This window comes from Paroedura picta, chromosome 10, assembly GCF_049243985.1.
Source record: "Paroedura picta isolate Pp20150507F chromosome 10, Ppicta_v3.0, whole genome shotgun sequence".
In the NCBI taxonomy this organism is placed as follows: domain Eukaryota; kingdom Metazoa; phylum Chordata; class Lepidosauria; order Squamata; family Gekkonidae; genus Paroedura; species Paroedura picta.
This window is the reverse complement of record NC_135378.1, coordinates 62018012-62036598: the sequence shown is the minus strand read 5'-3', so window position 1 is coordinate 62036598 and position 18587 is coordinate 62018012. Positions and strand designations below refer to the sequence as shown.

The window sequence follows — 18587 nt, the reverse complement described above, 5'->3', positions numbered from 1 at the left end:
GGCAGTAATGTTCGTTGTGGAATTTAATAAATCCTCCAAAAGAAAAGAGTATATTTGGGCATATTTTGAATGAAACTGGCCAATCCACAGTCAAAATGTACATAAAGAACAATCTGTACTACTATCTGTACTGCTAATAAAGAGATGGATGACCTTCCCATTTTTCTGTGGTTGTGACTAATATTGGGTTTCTGTTAGCTGGCTGTGCTTTCTTGGCATTACTGCAGAAAAGAAGCCTACATTGAGGTCATGTACACATGAATGTTCCAGATACAATTGTATGTGAGAAGGAATGTTTGTTCCTAAGTAATCCTTTCCTTTTTCAAAGCTTAAGTTTCTTAAGAAAGTGTGCAGCTGCAGAGAATTATGGGTATTGGGTAATTCTTTCGTATCCTGACCATGTAAAAACCAATCCCACTGACCATTAGAGATTGCCAAGAGGAAATGGCTTGGTAATTAAACTTGAAGGTGATGAATGAACATGGCTCTGTGTAAAAGCCGTTCAGACAGTCTGTTTGCTGAACTTGGGATATCTACGTGCTCTGGAAAAAGGATGTTGTTTATATATGTAGAATTGTGGGGAGTTTTAGGCAATAGACATGTTTGTTCCTTTTTTGTGTGTGTTTTTTATAAGCAGTCTCAAGCGTGAAAAATTGTGGGTTGGAGAGAACACTGCTGTTAAACTTCTTTTCTAAAAAGTGAGTCCCTTGCTGTACATTATTGAAGGCTGAGAACTATATAAGGCACCTAGTTTGCTTTTTGAGGCCGGAGGGGGAAGCCTCTAAGAAGAAGGTAACCACTGTGCTCTTGAAAATGTAGCCATTTAGAGAACAACATTTGATTATACTTTAAATCTGTATAGATGTTTATCTCATGCTCTGGTCCTGCAAGATGTAATGGTTGAATGGTGAAAGAGTAGTGGTAGGACAAACTTATGGTTGGGTATAATTGTAAATAGAATTCAGGTTTAATTCAAATTAATCAACATCTGTGGAGAATGTTGAGTATGTATTTAGCAACTTAAATATAGTGTTACAGTGAACGGAATCTTTTGCTGTGTACCTAGGAAGGTACAAATGTCATCTTTATAAACATCTACTTTTTTTGAGTCAACATTTTAGAATCTGTGCTTATCTAGATGAATGGCTTCTCAATGGTGTGTCCAGTGAATTCACACCAAGACCAGGCCAGGTATTAAAGTTATTTTTAAGCCTCATTACAAAGCATAGGGTGGCAGGCATATAAACAGTAGTGACTCTGGAGTACAACAACAGTAACTTCTCACTAGGGAGGGCCCATCCCTCAAGCTGACAGACCCACAAGATCTAAAACTTGCTAAAACAAGAATTCTTACCAAGAAGCATCTATACATTTCAGCAATCAGAGCAACATGGTGACCTCCTCCATAGAACTGAGGTATCTGGGACTTAAAACACTGGGCAGTTATATTCTGAGAGATCCAGCTTCACTAATTAAATAGCCTATGGATGGGACCAAAAAGTTGACCATTTGCCATGATGGATCTAAGCAGAACCTGATCAGTGCAGGTGCGAAGAGTTAAAGCATCCTGCCAGAGCTGTCAAGAAGTTTTACAGCACCCCCTCTTAAAGATGCAGAACAGAGATAGCATGGCTGTTTTGGTCCCCACAGGGTTGCCAGAATGTAACAAATGGTTCCTCATAGACAGCATGGTGAGCACAGCCACAAAACAGATGTCACAAAACGACTGCTACCACAGCCCACACTGTGAAGATCCTAGGGCTGTGATGGCAGCTGCTGCCAAAGCAACATTTGTAAAAGTCTGCACAGTGAATCAAATTTCCAGTGTCTAAGAAACCTTGCTGGGCAAAAGCCCCACCTGACTCCAGGCCCTTTCTAGGAACACTTGGTGGGCACCAAGAAAGTTGTTGAATGTGGCACCACATTGGGGACATCTTCTCTTAATGCATTTCAGTAGTGTTTTATGGGTACTGTTATTTTGAAAAAGTGAGTAAGTTCTCGCTGTAAGTCACTGTTTTATATTTATACTGCTAAGCTTCTTGGTTTTGTATAATAAAATTTGTTTTGTATAATAAAAAATAGCTTAAGATCTGATAAGGGAAACTCGTTCTTGTTTACCTTTTTAGTAATCCCCAGGGTGCCTTAAATATGTAAGGATAACTTTTTCCCCCAGGAGATCTTTCCAAACATTCCTTTCCATTAGCTGGAGTTAACCTAGTCTTACTTTTCCTCACAGGATATCTGTTGTGGGGAGAGGAAAGGGAAGGCGATTCTAAACCGATTTGAGACTCCTTGTGGTAGAGAAAAAGGGCCTATAAGAACCAACTCTTCTTAATCCAGTCTCAGCTATAATCACCCAGTTTCTTAGGCAGTTTGACCCTAGGTTGCCCTTCCCAGCAATCTAACTCCTCTCCCTCTCTCTCCCTATATGTAATGGTTGAGAATATTCGGTTTCACTGTATCTGATGAAGTGCATGCACAAAGAAGCTTATACTGTGATTAAAACTTTGTTGGTTTGAAAGGCAGCACTGGACTCAAACATTGTTCTGCTGCTTCAGACCTACACAGCTGTCTACCTGAATTGTTCTGTTTTGTATGTAACTTTTTTTCTTGCACCACATCTTTTCTATAGTATGTAACTGTGTGAACATGTGGAAAGTAAGCTTTTGCAGACAGAAAGGGAAACAATTATAACACAATAGTAAAATAATACTTGTTACATAGGATTCAGGACAACTCTTTATCATGACAGTCCATTAATCATTGCTAATTTAGTGGTAGAGAAGTTTTCACCATTGCGTGCGTTCAGCTGCAAGAGAGTTGCCACTGCGATAGATCTAGGACAGCGTCTGGGAAGTACTCTACTCGGAAACAGTCCAGAGAGAGCTCTACCACACTGGACAACTCATAATTAAAACTGTGTTTCCAAATCAGAGTACTTGACCTCTTCTCCATAAGCAGGACTCTTCACAGATCCACTGCCCATGTTTCCAGCATGCCAATTTTGTTCACGAGAACGGGTGAAGAATCTTGAATTTGTAAAGAGTTTAAGCTGTTTGAGTCCTCAATGCCTTCTCTGTTTGGGAGAGAAAGAGGGGAAAAGCTGTTGCTCCATATGAGACTGATTAGGGCTTGCTAGTATTCCAACCAGAAATCCCTGGTATTGTATTTAAATATTGATATAATGTTCTGCTGTAAGTGGAATCCAGACTTGTGTCCACATTATAGCCTGTAGTACTTCCAGATTAAACTTTAGTTGCTTCTTTAGTAGACATGATTGATTACAGTTTTCAGCTTGATTAACCTTAGGAATGCACAAAAGGAAAAATGCTGAGAAAAACAGAAAGAAAGGAAATGGAAAATGTACTGTCAGGTTTCTTCTTTAAAAGACAGCTGCATGCAAGTGGAATAGCATAGCAGAATATTATACTTGATTATGCTACTATTATGCATGAGCACTCTTTCACAAATGCAAAGTTTCCACCCTGATGCAGATGGTATAGACAGCATTTTGTATTAAAGTATTTGTATTGGAGCCCTTAGGATAGCTGTGTATTGATACTATTTCAAAAATATTCCTTAAAATGTAAGGTTTATTCTTCATGCACTGTTAAAATTTATTTGCTAGAGATGAGAGTTTCATTCTTGGTGTTTGTGTGTTAATTACACAGGGTGCACCGCATTCAATAGATAAGTGGTCTTCAGCCCATGGTTGTAAACCTCACATAGATTCTGGAACCAAGATGTGGGTTGGGAGGCAACTGGCAGGAGGATTGGGAGGGCAGAGTACCCAGGAAAAAATTAAAAGAAAATGAAAGTCTCATCTAGTTACAGGAAGTTCTTACTACAGAGTTCCTGGAGATTCCTAGATCTCCATGGAAGTGACAAAGGGTAGTGACAAAAGATGGTTCCCATCCTTAATCTAGGAGAACAATTGAACTGTTTGCAGGTTCCATTTGTCAAGTTAAGGTCTTGTATCAGCACTTGGATGTATGGAAAGAAGGACAGGGAAAGGTGTATTTTGTACACTGGGCAGTATATGTTTTGGAGTGTAGTGTGTCTGCTGCTTCTAGAAGCTTTCCATGAGGGAATTGATCAATTTGGATTTTATTAGTTTTTACCAGAGAAAATTGTAGGATGTAAAAGTGCATCTTTCTTTTATAATTGAAGCAACATAGGATAGGTTTGTAGATCTCATCTTCTTGGTAAATTTCCATAATACATTTTTTCTGAATGAAAATGTGTATGTCTGCTGCTGTTATTGAGACAAGGTTTCAAAAAAAATAAGCTCTCTAAAAAACCCTTGTCCTGCCAAAGACGTATTTCATCAGCATTTGTGAGGGGAAGGAAATAAAACAGTGTGACAGTTAATTACAGCCATGGCAGTTGGATTGAAAAGACTGACCTGGCAGGTGTGCCTTGCTGACAGCTTTCCTCCTGTGAAAGCCCTGACAGAAATGTCAGACTCAATAAATTCTTCAGACATTGTGGTTGGGGTGACTTCAGTGTGGGAGTGTGTTGGCAGGCAGAGGGCTTTGGTATTTTAGGAATGTTTTACTTCAGTACCTTCTAGAGAAGCTAAAAAAGTCTGCTTGAGTTATCTTTTTTTCCTGACAAGAGGTAGCATGTGTACATATAATATCTGTAAAAGACACTGGAGTCCCAAAAGAAAATTTTGAATCTGAATGACAAGTGGAACAGGACAAATATTTTACTGTCCCCTACAAGTTTAGTTTGTTGGATTTTAGGTGGGCTTGAAAAGCCATGTACTATCTAAATACATGTTCCATGTATTGTTCTTGTGTTATTATGTAAACCGCCCTGAGCCCCCCGGGAGGGCGGTATATAATTAATTAATGAATTAATTAATTAAAACCTATTTCATGAGAATTTGTGGCAGTAAGAGACACATTTCTTATTTCTTGCAATAACATTTTTGTGTAATAGCTTAACATTGAGTTTGTTTTTCTTGTGCATATCACTTATATTTTGTATTTCTGTTACAAGGATACCAATTTCTGTGTGGTAGTGTGGTATTGTGTTAGTATTAGGGTTGCCAACCCCAGGTGGGAAAATTCTATAGATTTGGGGGTAGAATGGAGAGGGGGATGACAAGATTTGAGTATGCTTTTATTTAGAAAAAACTATATGCTGCCTCTTCAAGAATCTGTTTGACATGGCTTACAAGTAATGAAACAAAGCCATAGAAACACACTCATTAATCCCCCTACACACATAGGCTAAAGCCCATCAAAGCACAATCATTAAAAAAAAAACAAGGCCAGGGTAGAACAGCAGCATGAAATACACACTGAACAGGCTAAAAACGATCCTTAGACTAGAAACAAACCATAAAACATTTCTATGATAAGCAGCACAGCCTTTTTTGTGAATGGTGCATTTTTGTTTGTTTTTAATTTTTGGATGTTCTTCTTAGCTATGCAATCCTAGTACTGGAGTATTCATCTAACACTTTCCATATCTGTACTCATAGTGTTTTTTTCATCTTGGGGAGTTTGTGGGTGACTGACACTGTTCCACCAGTAGGGGTGTCTTGAGAATGTTATGCATGAACATATAATCAACAAAACATTTCAAAGATAATTTGAAAAATAGGAAAATAAAGGACATTTCCTGATTTCTATTTAATAGAACACTACAATGTAACTTAGGCTTCAAAAAACCAGAAATTCCCCATGTGTTTACTTGTGAAGTAAAGGTACAGATGAGGCCAGGAGATCTCCTGGAACTATGATTGATCTCCAAAATATAGGGATCAGTTTCCTAGGAGAAAATGGGTGCTGTGTATGCTGGAGGGGGGATTCCAGGGCATTATACCCTGTTGACGTCCCTCCCGTCCCAAACTTCCTCCTTCCTAGTCTCGACTGCCAAATATTCAGGAATTTACTAACACAAAGCTGCCAATCTTAAATAAAAGTAACCAGGCTTGTTAATAGATTGGAAACTTTTGAAAAACTATAAAACTTTTTTCTGTATAAAATGAACTTTTGAGTTTGGCATACAAATGTGACATCCCTCCCCTTACTTTGCTGATTAAGGATTGCTGCTTGAGGGTCCCTAAGCACAATGCATGAATGAAAACAATGCATGAATGAAAAGAAAGCCTGTGTATATATACATTTAGTTTCACAAGGCTTGTATTCTCAACTGTTCAGTCTTAATTTTTTTTACCACCTTGTTTTTATCTTCGTAATTGGTTCCCTAGCCTGGAAATTGTTGTTGATGGACTGGTGAACATAGATGAATGCAAACCACACACACTCACTGCCTTCTGTGTGGTTCAGCATACACTCAGTTTGTTGATGGAAAATTATTTTGCATCAGTGTGTGCCTGATTACTAGGGATGGGCACAAACTGGTTCATGAGCCAAAATTTGGCATGAATTGGCTCATTTCGTAGCCCCTGAACACCAGGGGCCTTCCCTGAACATTTACTGGAGACTTTTGTCTAGTATGACTGTTCAAGACATTTAAATCTAACAGCTGAGCAGGGCTCGTAGCCATTTAACCTGTCTGCTTCACTCCTTCCCCATTTCCAAGCTAGAGGAAGCTAAATGGACCAGTAGAATGGTTTGTAGCCATTTCATTCGTCAGCTGACGGATTAGGCTCCACTGACTGCCAGCCATTCACATTTCAAATGTCAGTCCTTTAATGGCATAGTAATATTAAAATCATCTGGGTACATAGTAAATAGGAATGTCCTTACTTTAAAAAACATATATTTGAGGTAATAATAGTGATAGGACCTGGACATAAACCATAAGTTAAGATATAAATTAAATAAAATTTAAAACAGTTTAACATAAAACATAAACATTTTAAAAAGTTAAAAAAATAATTACTAGTGGTTGGTTAAAAGGGAAATAATGATACAACCCCCCCTCCCATCCTGGGGGTAGGGGTAAGAGAAGCACACTATTCCTTACAGATGCAAGTTTTGTCTTGAAAAATTTTGGCCAGAAATTCAGCCACCTTCTTTGTTACAATAGGAGACTTATCTGCTTATAAAAATTGTGTGTACCTTCTGGGAAAGCACTTGGAGTTGTCCAAAACTGGATCAATCAATTAGTGGTGAAACTTGGAGAGTGACAGGCAGTACAGTAGTTGTGAAATGTGGAATCAGGATCAGATGACCAAACTGTCCTTTAAGCTCCCTGATAGCACCACTGATGTAAAGATGTTTAGCCTGGTGGGGATAAATGCCCAATGGTGGAGTAGGTTGGTAAGGTTCAAAAAATAGTGAGCCCAATAACATGAGCTGGGGATAAACTGAGCTGACAAGGAAAGCAAATCCAGTTTATCTCTGCCTTAATAAACTGGATTTCAATGTCCCAGATTTTTTGCCGAATCGAATTTTATATATATATATTTGGACCTCACCATAATTAGTTAGAGATTCTAAATTAATGCTAAGGGTGTTAATTTTGTGATAGACCACTTGGAGACATAGGGGTCCATTAGTAGATCCTAAAGTTGGCTCTCCTGTCAGGAGAAAAAGTGAAGTTTTAACCAATATTTTGCCCATAAGGCTGGGAGTTCAATCCCAGCAGCCGGCTCAAGGTTGACTCAGCCTTCCATCCTTCCGAGGTCGGTAAAATGAGTACCCAGCTTGCTGGGGGGTAAATGGTAATGACTGGGGAAGGCACTGGCAAACCACCCCGTATTGAGTCTGCCAAGAAAACGCTAGAGGGCGTCACCCCAAGGGTCAGACATGACTCGGTGCTTGCACAGGGGATACCTTTACCTTTACCTTTAACCAATATTTAATGGTTATTGTTGAGGCTATAATTGTCTGTCAGTATAGGAACCGCCAGCCATTTAAACCTAACAGTGTGGCAGGTCCACCTGTCAGCTCCTAGGTTTAAATGGCTGTGAGCCATTCGCTTGGAAGCAGAGGGAAGCAAAGTTGGCTAGTAAAATGGCTCGCAGCCATTTCAACCTAACAGCTGACACACACACCTGCTGTTAGACTGAAATTACTGCCAGTCATTTAAACCTAACAGTGGGATGGGTCTCTCTAAGAGCTGTTGAGTTTAAATGGCTGTGAGCCATTAAACCTGTCTGTCCCCCCCCCCCCCACGTTTCAAAATGTGTGTATGGGGGAGCAAAGTGGGGTAGAAGAAATGGCTCCCTCCCTTTTCTCCTGGCCATGGCTTAGGGGATCTGAACTGGGCAGAATTTTTTGGTTTGTGCCCATCCCTACTTACTGTTTCTGTGAAGTTGGGATGATGACATCAATGCTCATAGGTCAGGTAGAGGTGAAAATATGCTGCTTGGCTGGATGCTGGTTTTGCAAATTAGACTGGAAGGTTAAACATAATTTGTATGTCTTGAATTATGCTTGCGTCAAAATCCAGGCAGCCTTAATGAGCGTTGCCTGCTTTAGTTTGAAATTCTTGCTGGGAAATCATGGGAAAATGGAAAAATGCATGCTTGTATGTCAGCCTTCAGATTAACAGTTTATGCAGAGCTCAAACTTCTGAGCACACATGCTGCTGACGCAGTTCTGGAGCAACTGGCGGAGAAATCTCCTGCTATAAATGTCTGTCTGTCTACATTTTTATAGGATATCCTGTTAAGCCAAAAGGGCTTGTTTACTTGTAGGAGTCATGCTAAATATGGTGTGTAATCTGACAGCTGAGTTCCACACATAAAGGCAAGCACGACAGATTGAGACAACACGGAGGCCTGAAGTTTATATCAGTATCCTTACTAGTAACAGACTAGTACAGCAAAGGGAATACAGAGTAATTGCATCTGTAGAAAACAATCAAAATATACACATGATATTGGTAAAATATAATTACAGAATAGTACAAGAAAGATTTGCACTGCCAGGATTCTAACCAATAAACAACAGGAAACTGTGTATTTAAATCTCAGTAGGACCATATTTCTAGTCGTTATCCAGATGATTGAGAGCAATTTTTTTTGCATTTCTTTGCATCCAGATAGTAAATTCTGTGACCAAGTATTTGTCCCCTGTTCTTACTTTCCACCTGTTCCAAATGTTCAGCTTCACTTAACAGTTGTTCAACAGAGAGCTTGGAACAAACTGCATTCTTCCAAAGTTGATGGCTTAATTCTCCATTCTGTAGGCCAGGGGTAGTCAAACTGTGGCCCTCCGGATGTCCATGGACTACAATTCCCATGAGCCCCTGCCAGCGAATGCAGGGGCTCATGGGAATTGTAGTCCATGGACATCCGGAGGGCCGCAGTTTGACTACCCTGGCTGTAGGCCATACATCTAACTCCCTAATGTTACAATAAATTAGAATTAAAATTCTTTACTTTGTATTAATAACATCTTAATGTTTTACAGTTTTTGCTTGTGCCTGCTAGAGAAAACAGCCCTTTACCAACACTTGGTTCTTTTCTCGATTTATTCTGTCTGTATTCCACTTGGGCCTTGACCTGGATCACTCAGGGTAGCCCAATCTCATCAGATCTTGGAAGCCCTGGCCAGTAAATGGATGGGAGACCTCCAAGGAATACCAGGATTGGGATGTGGAGGCAGGCCACCTTTGAACATCACCATAAGTCATCTGTGACTTGATGGCAATTTCTGCCACCATTCCACATGGGACTACACTGTAATCCCTTGCAAAGAAATAGGGAAAACAATGAAGAAGTTTGTTACTAGTACTCATTTTTTATCTCCAGGTGTCTAGTATGGCTAGTAAACTAGTTACATGTCTTTCAGGTTTAGCAGACTGAATTAGTTGCAAGTAAATGTGCAAAACTGTTGTATAATTTTGTTCTTATGAATGCTACTCTTGTAGTGGTATTAAAGCATTATAGACCTTATTGAAACACATATCAAATGATAGCTAGATTTTAGACCAGTAGCTTATTCCCCAAATATCGTTTTAGTCTCTTTTCAATGTTGTAGACCAACATGGCTACCGTCTGAAACACATCAATTGAAAGTGTGGCTAGGGGACTATTTTACTTCTGCCATTTTGCACCTATTTTATATTCTTAAATGAATAGGTTTAGAAGTTTTAAGTAAATACCAAATTACATTTTGGAACTCATTTTAATATGTTGTTTTTTTTTAAAGGCACAAGAAGACTCAGTTCTTAAACTGCTTCCAATTTTTTTTCCAAATGTCTCTTTCTTTTTGAGGTTTAACCTTTTGGTGATTTCAAAACATCATACGCATTTAACATCTGGAGCAACAGATGTGAAAATTAATAAGGAGGTGGCTTTATGGGTTAGCTGGCTACTGCTCAATTTAGTCTTATTTGATGGTGATGGAAGAAGTGAAACTAGGGTCGAAAACCATTGAAGTCCTTCACTTACTGTGTACTGCTCAAGCATTGTCCAACTGAGTTTCTTATCCCATGTGAGAACAGCTGGTTTTAACATTTCTGAGTCCAACCAGATTCTTTTACTTTGCTATAATACTGCATTAATCTTCCAGTGCTGTAGTAAGAAAGAAGACCAGCAACTTATTAAGGTTATGGATACATCTGTTCAAATTCTTAACTTTTACTATATAGACATCATCATAAATTGTTTACTGGCTTCTGATATGCTACGCTCCTGGGTTAATTGGGCAGCTGAGTTCAGAGTCACAAACCATATGATACTGAGGCCACAACTGAAACATCATCAGGTTTAAATAACTTGCTTTTCCCCTTGTCAATTTTTCCTATTGGTATATTCCATTTAACTACATTGGAACACATTACTTAGATCATATTTGCATATTATGCATGCAGCCTGAATCAAGCCTGAAATCTCCCTGGAGCCTAAATTAACTAAACTGAGGCTATCATAGTCTGAGCATGTTACGAGAAGACAGGACTCACTGAAAAAGACAATGTGAGGGAAAGTTACTGGCAGCAAGAAAATAGGAAGATCCAACATGAGATGGATATATTCAATAAAGAAAGCAATAGTCTTCAGTTTCAAAATCTGAGAAAGCTGTTATTAATAGTATGTTTTGGAGATCTTTAATTCATAGGGTCACTATAAGTTGGAAGTGATTTGATGGCACTTAACATATGCATACCTAGATGCAGCTGCTCTTCCAGCTGTGAGTTGTGTTTGATCAATCTTGCTCTGAGTTTTCCACCAATGACACTGTAGCCACCATCTTTCCTGTTTCATCACCACCAATTTCTCAGTGAGCCAGGAAACTGGTTCTGTCTGGGGAGGGTGAGGGCACTTACGGCGATTATGTCAGCAGCCCACGCCTGTGTTTCAGTCAGGTGCTTTGGGTGGAGCATTTTAATGGGTCCATCCATGACAAGGGAGTCAACTTTAATTCTCCCACCTCCAAATCACCTTCCCAAGCAGTGTAATAGGTGTGGTCTGTGCAAATTTTGTGGGACCAGTAATTACTTGGGACAGGCCCATGGTCTTCACAGAGACCATGAAATCCTAGTCATCTTGACCTCGGCATGGTTGATAAAGTCACCCAAGTTCATCAGTCTTGGGGGCTCCACTGGCATACCTGAGACCAGAAACCTAGATCAGGAAGAAAAATGGCTGGGCAGTAAGGAGGATGATACACCAGCAGAACCCCCTAACCTGTCATGGTCTTCCCACTTGCAGAAGCACACACTCAAAACTCATAGATGTAGTCACCATACACCATGTCCTCATCCCCGTGGCCAAGCCTGCTACTGTACAGAGAAAACTGGAGGGCAGAGTTTATTCAGAGTTATATTCTCAGTCTCATCCTGCCAGGCCTCTGTAGTACATGCCAGATTAGCCTGTTCATCCATGATTAAATCTGAATGGCAATAGTTTTCTCCTTTACTGATATGATATTTAGCAGCAGGATCATAAGTCCTGACCTCAGTGCAACCAGGTTTATGTTGAATGGGAGACATACTTGAAAGAAGAGTGGCCAACCAGTAGCCAAGCCTTCTTCTCATGGCATGGTCAGTCTGTATCCCACCTCCATATCTCCCTCTGTCCAGGAGATAGGGCCTTCCCCAGGGGGAATCCATTGACTATCCCTTCCATAAACAGTAAGCTGAAGACTGGAATTCCCATTCCCCTCATCATCCAACAAGCCCTTTAGCCCGTCTGGTATCTATGGCTCTATAAACCAGGAAACAGGTTTTATGTCACCCAGCCCCATCGCAAAGTGGCTCACCCTTTGGTGATGGTCTTGCCCCACAGGAGTCCAGGATTTATCCCAGAAGCCTAGGGAAAGCTGGGTTTGATGATGCAAGCCTGTCTTCTGTACAGGAGCTTACTCTGCTGATTCAGAGGCCTCATCCAACAGAAGTATAGACATCACAGGAGTCCCCGTGGTGAATTTCTAGGCAACAGACAGGTGGATGATTTAGCTTAGCCTTTCCATCCAGGCAGGTAGAATCTGGAGACCTCCTTGTCATGACTGGGCTGTGGATCAAATGATGGCATTTAACATCAGCCTTGTAACTAGGCTGTCATTTGGTTGACCTTTGCAGGGAAGAGTTGTTCCAAGAAGAGTTTTTATTCATTTTACTCTTTAAAGGGATTCTGCTGTTTAAGCTTAGATGGACCATTGACATAGGACTATGTCCCGCTGGTCATAGAAAGAGAGCTTTTGTTCCATCACATAGCATTTTGGAAACACATTGTTTATGCTTGTGGTAGCCTAGCCTAAAACATTTGCCTACCTTTCCTCTCCCCACAACAGACACCTGTGAGGTAGATGAGACTGAGAGAGTTCTGAGAATTGTGAATGACCCAAGGTCATCCACCTGGCTGCATGTGGAGAAGTGTGGGGTCAAACCTGGTTCTCCAGATCTTAGCCACAACACTAAACTGGTTCTTGGTACAAAATGCTGCAGCCAGGGTGTTGACTTGAGTTGGTTTTAAGACCATATTCCAGTCTTGACCCATCTCCACTGGCTACCAATTTGCTTCTGCACACAATTCAAGGCATCGGTGTTGACCTTCAGAGCTTTATAAAGTTTGGGACCAACATACCTAAAGAACTGGCTACTGCCTTATGAACATGTGACCATTATGATCATTTTTGAAGCTTCAAATGGGCCCAGCTTCTGAGATTAGGTGGTGGTAGTCCAGAAGAGAGGGGCTTCTCAGTCATGGAACCAAAGCTCTGGAACTGTCCCCTTCTGTTGTAGTCCTGGCGAAGACATGTTTTGTTTGGCAATTCCTCTTCTGAATTTAGAATAAATTAGAGTAGATATTTTATGTTTCCACATACTTATCACTTGGCTCTTTTCTTCTTCTCTGCTAGCTCTTCAAGTTCTGGGAATGTGGCAGATCGTGTCCTGGCACAGTTGCTGACAGAAATGGATGGCATTGAACTGCTAAGGGATGTGACAATTTTGGCAGCTACAAACCGACCTGATATGATAGACAAGGTAGGAAAATTTGATTTCTTATTTAGGCTAGAATCCATAGGCAAATGTCCTGAATAGTAGAAAAAAGCAAGCGTAGTGACTCATGAAAGCTCATACCCTGGCACAAATTTCTATTGCTACAAACAGACTTACATGTCTATCCATCCTGATCTCCCTTTCTCCTAACAGTACTGAATTCCAAATACACGGAGCAGATTGAATCAAATGTATTGTAATGAACGTATACATTCAGTTTGCAAATAACGTACTTTATTGTACACGTTGCTGTTTTTAAGTCAAGCGTTGTATTAGGGCAAATCACCTGAATAGATTTCTGTGTGTTGCAGAGAGTTGTCGTCCACCCCACTTACATGGTCAGCTAGACCATGTAAGTACAATTTACCATGTAAACACTAGCTATTACATGAGTTTCTTACAGACAGTCTATATCAATGATATTCACTGGTAGGGGAGATAACACTGTGATGACCCAACCTTGACAGTGGCTGTGCAGCTACTGGGGCTGGGACTCAGTAGTGGAGCACCTGTTTGGCATGTAGATGCCAATTCCTGGTACCTGCAGTAAGGATCAGGTTTCAGTGTATCTTTATACTTTACAATCTTTACAATCTTGGTTACGTCAGAAAACTACCCGAGGTTACAGGATTCAGTAGATTAGTCCTGCCTATCAGTTGCTTCAGTGTGGTATCACAAGCCCTAGTCTGCAGCGTAGTAAGCGCAGGGTGGATTTGATTTAGATCAAATTGATTTAAATAAGTAGTGAGAAAGATTCGATTTAAATAACGGTTTTCTACATAAAGACTCATTTTTGCTGACCTTAAGATTTACAACCTGGATGAAGGTTTCATTTTACTATTATAACTTTTCAGGTTAGTTTTTAGTTATATCAGAAATTAATTGTTATTTACCACTTGAAATAGATAAGGAAGCACCTCTGCCAGGCATTTGGTTGAGGTCCACTGGAACCAACAACACCTTCTGGACCCCCTGAATCCCCTCCCAGGAATTCCATGCACTTGACTTGGGCAACCATGGCCCTGTTTGATTATCATCCTGTTAAATCATTGTATCACTATTACTATTATCATTACCATTGTTATTTGTTTCTATTCAGTATGTAAAAGTGAGTTTGATGTACAGTTATTTCATGTTCCATGTAAACCGCCCCGAGTCTCAGGGGAGGGCGGTATATAAATAAAATAAATGAAAATACGAGGGAGTGCAGATTCCATTTCAGAAAAGTGTTATTAAAGCCAGAGTCAAAAGAGCTCTCATAGTGTGTCCTAGGACAGCAGCTCCTGAATTCTGCTCTTCTGTTCAAATACCTCAATCAGGAGTCCTCTTGATGAAAGGAAGGTCTTGATTTAGGATGCTTAGGGCTGATCCTGCGTAGAGCAGGGGGTTGGATTAGATGGCCTGTATGGCCCCTTCCAACTCTATGATTCTAACTGAATGATTTAATGATTCTTACAAAAGTTCAGATCTGCTTTCCCTACAAGAAATTAAGATGCCCTGAAATGAAGATGTGAAAATAGGTTTAATGATGATGAATGTTAGGTGATTTTTGTAGGTATGGAGGCATTTTGCCTACCCTAGTCCATTACATGTCTTTTGTAAATACATCCTATAATGGGGCCTTAACTCCTTCCACTCATAGGGCATCTAGCCGGTTATTTCTTTTGCTTGAGCAAAGCATTCATTCTTCCCTGTATTTCTTGCTTTGTTTTGTTAAATCTCCGTGTTTGGGCCATTCCTGGGAATCTCAGGAAGAGGCCCCACTGTCTGTGATGATCATCTTTTCTTTAGTAGCCATCATCAATAATGCCTCCGCCTTCCATTTGCAATGGCAGGGCAGAACAGAAGAAGTTGTTACAGCTCCAGGGAACTGCATGACCGTTTCACAACAGGAAGTAAAAAGTGTGTCACTGAGGAATGAGATTGTTTTAGCTCCTGCTGGGTGAGATCTGAGTGTCAAGCACATTAGCTGTGATGTGTAGAGCATAAGGGTTGAGAATGGAGTGATAGCTTGCGTCTGGGACGGCACCCTGCAGATTCTGACAGCCTTATTCTTCCTTATCACAGCAGTGTGCAGCAGCCACATCCTCAAGTGTCCTATTTGCATGAAAATGGCAGGATGTGATTCGACAAATGAAGATTAATGAGGCTCTGGGGTGTCAGTGTGGTGCATTGTCCTGAGATTGATGGCATTTCTGTATTTTATCAGCACAGAAAAGTTTCAGCATAGCAGAAAGCAGACACTAGAAGAAGAAAATATTTGAAACAGAATTTCTTACAAAAGTTTAAATCTGCTTTCCCAACAAGAAATTAAGATGCCCCAGAACAAAGATCTGAAAATAGGTACAATAATATTTTTTTGTTGTGCACAGAACTCATAACAGGACCATTACTGGATCAGCCTCTGTGATGCTATGCTACAATTTTCTCACAGCATATTATCCCATGTGCTTTGTGTCTGGCTTGCTGTTTGTGGCATTTTTAGTCTACCTTTTCCCAAAAGGACTCAGGTTGCCTTAAAACCATAATAAGAAACTGGACAATGAAACTCTATTTCATTCTGTTGTCACACAAGAGACCCATGTACCAGGAGTATGTTGCTGCTCTAACCTTAGCTGGACTCAGTGCAATAGTGGTATCTTTGTACCTTATGTAGGATATTGTCAGTTCACCCAATATCTTCTTTATTGTATTTATCGTCAGTAATGTTTAGTACAGAATTTGTTTTTAGTCCTGAAAAAGGCCTTATCGGTTGGAAAACATTTTTCAGCAGATAGAGCTGTCTGCTAATAGTTACTGGTTTAAGGCAATCTCCCCCCCCCCCCCCCCCCCCACACACACACAATTCTGGTGATGAAATGTACTGCGTATAACTTCAGCTTACCTATGTTGGTCACCCAAGGAAAACACTTCGCCTATTTGCAGCTCTTATTCCTTGAAGCCTATGGGGCAACAACAACATTATTACTAAATGAGCATACGTTCAAGTCTTGGGTGTTAAACAAGCATACAATACAGGCTGTATGCCACTAGATGGAAGCAAGAGAAGAAACTTCCATTGTCACATACATGAAAATTGATCTCATCATGATTATTATTTATTTAGAAAATTTCTGTGCTGCTTCCCCAGCGATCCTGAGTGATGTATAAACAGCTACAGAAAATGCGGTATCTGCAGTAGTTATCAAATAAGTTTTGAACAGATGATTTTGGAGGAAAACAAAACATCCCTGTATTCCTGCTTTTATAAGATTGCATCACATTCAACCTTTAGAAACCGTTTACAGGTGGGAAATGGATGATTTCACTCAGAATTGAAAAAGTTCTGTATGAGTCTATAAACTTTAGCCTGATCTTCTGAAAACAGTGAATGCTTGATAGTTAAATTTAGCTTAATGAGAAGTTGTTTGGGTTTGTTGAAAATAAGGGGTGAGTGATTTGAGTATCAGTTTCAGGATTTTTGTTTTGTTTTGTTTTAGCCTGCAGCAAAAAAGCAAACAGAACTTTCCTCTTGAGAAACATCAAAGTTTTGCCTATCTGGAGGCTTATGAAAGAAATTCAAATAGTCACATTTTACAGGTTTACTAGTAATAGAAAAGGGGGAAAGAATCTTACACACAAGTTATCATCTGGCAACATGTTGAAATCCTCATAAATCAGGTAATCTGAAGCTGTAAACATGTTCAGCATTTGATTTGTCTGGAACAAATTGTGGTTACCGTTGTACGATCTTCCATCTGACTGGTAGATATGTTTTGTCAGGACATTTTTTTATGATGATGCTCACCAGACTTGAGTATCAGCACCTTTGGGCGGGCTCTTCTATGCCTTGAGGGAAATTGGTGGAAATTGACATAACCTTTATATATGGGTACCGGGACTTGTTTCGTTTTGAGTGTGGAAGGTGCTGTTGCTGGGGTGGCACCTGACCTCAAGCAAGGGAAATAGGGGAGCTGGTTTGGGTTCCTTTCCCTTGCTTATCTGTCAGAGCATTGTTGCCTCTTTGAATTGAGCCTCCAAAGGCAGGATACCTGTTTGGGTTCTGAAATGGGAGAGATCAGTCAAAAGTATGGATTTGGGTCTGCTCCTTGAGCATTAGCACTAAGTCCTTGCCTATAGTGCTATGTATCCTCTCTGCATTTCCTATCACCAAAGTGCTCCACTGCTTCTTCTAAGGCTGTATGGCAGGGAACTGTCAAACAGCATACTGAGCCATGCGCCCTGCCTCTGAAATTGTGGGGTGACCTTCTGAGACCATTTGTACAGCAGGGCAGGACATTATTTATTTGTTTGTTTGTTTGTCTGTTTATTTATTTGTCTGTTTATTTATTTATTCCATTTATGTAAAGCCCCTTACTGTAATGTCTCCTTTTGAGTGGGGCCAGCATGGAAGGTTGTACTGATGGGCATGCATTTGGTTGCTTTCCCGAGGTCTTGGGTTCCCATGGGCATGGCCACAGGAGGGAGTTAGGGAATGAACTAGGAGTTGTTATGGCTGCCAATGGGTTGCACCAAGATTTTTGTTTGTGCAATTTGCTGCCTCTTTTGGGAGGTGGTCACAGGCTGAAAACACTTTTGGTGCTGACTGACAGGTGCCACATCCCCTGTGTCCACATTTACACCAGAGCAGGGGTTTATGCTGTAATCCACATTATGACAGGGCAAGGATCAGTTGGCTCCCTTATTCTTATTTGGCCCTGCCCCCTCAAGATTTGGCTGTTAGTGATCTTTTCCCCCCCTTTGTCCCAATGCCTTGTTCATTTGGTTCACAGCAATCTAAATCTAAATAAAAAGAGAATAGCTAAAGTTTTTTTATTTTTCTGATTTACTTTGGGATCTGTGTGATACACATAATCCTGCCCCCCCCGAAGAGTTAAATATATATTTTGCTTTGGAGGGTTTTACACAGGTGCATCTGGATATGCCACAATTTCTGGCAGTCAGCAGAAAGTGTACTACATCACGTTTCCATGTGCATTGTGGGTTTTTTTTAAATAGCAGAAGAAATATAATACTTTTGAAGGCAAGAGCACGGTGAAGTATGGTTTGGGGAAAACCCCACTCCAGTGATCCTGTATCCTTGCTGTTTTTTTTACAAATACACCAAATATTTTGTTATGTCTTGTTTATTCTATGACTTTTCCCTTTCTGGAACTAGTTTAAAATGGATAGCCTTGTTAGTATGTCTGTATCAGCAGAAAATAGCAAGA

General features: G+C 40.3%; 1 protein-coding gene and 1 long non-coding RNA gene across 13 annotated transcripts in view; one reads left to right on the top strand and one right to left on the bottom strand.

Annotated features, from left to right (window-relative positions):
* AFG2A (AAA ATPase AFG2A) overlaps window positions 1–18587 on the top strand; it is a 161705-nt gene that overhangs the window by 34243 nt on the left and 108875 nt on the right. For 7 of the 9 annotated variants that reach the window (XR_013224823.1, XM_077300356.1, XM_077300355.1 and 4 more), the window contains one exon: window positions 13236–13362. Coding sequence is in view for 8 of the 9 variants with exons in the window: in XM_077300356.1 (XP_077156471.1) it covers window positions 13236–13362 (127 nt within the window). In the remaining variant the exon portion in view is untranslated. Of the gene's footprint in view, window positions 1–13235; window positions 13363–14282; window positions 14515–15586; window positions 15623–18587 lie in introns of those variants that run through there. The other 2 variants (XM_077300360.1, XM_077300359.1) reach the window with 2 other exon arrangements.
* On the bottom strand, window positions 2331–12389 carry LOC143819149 (uncharacterized). Of its 4 annotated transcripts, none has more exons than XR_013224826.1 (5): window positions 12138–12389; window positions 10328–10450; window positions 8230–8421; window positions 7044–7208; window positions 2331–3076 (listed from the first exon to the last, which is right to left on the bottom strand). It is a non-coding gene; the product is annotated as an uncharacterized LOC143819149 (long non-coding RNA). The 4 variants fall into 4 exon arrangements; XR_013224825.1 differs by having other exon boundaries at window positions 8230–8324; XR_013224827.1 differs by lacking the exon at window positions 8230–8421.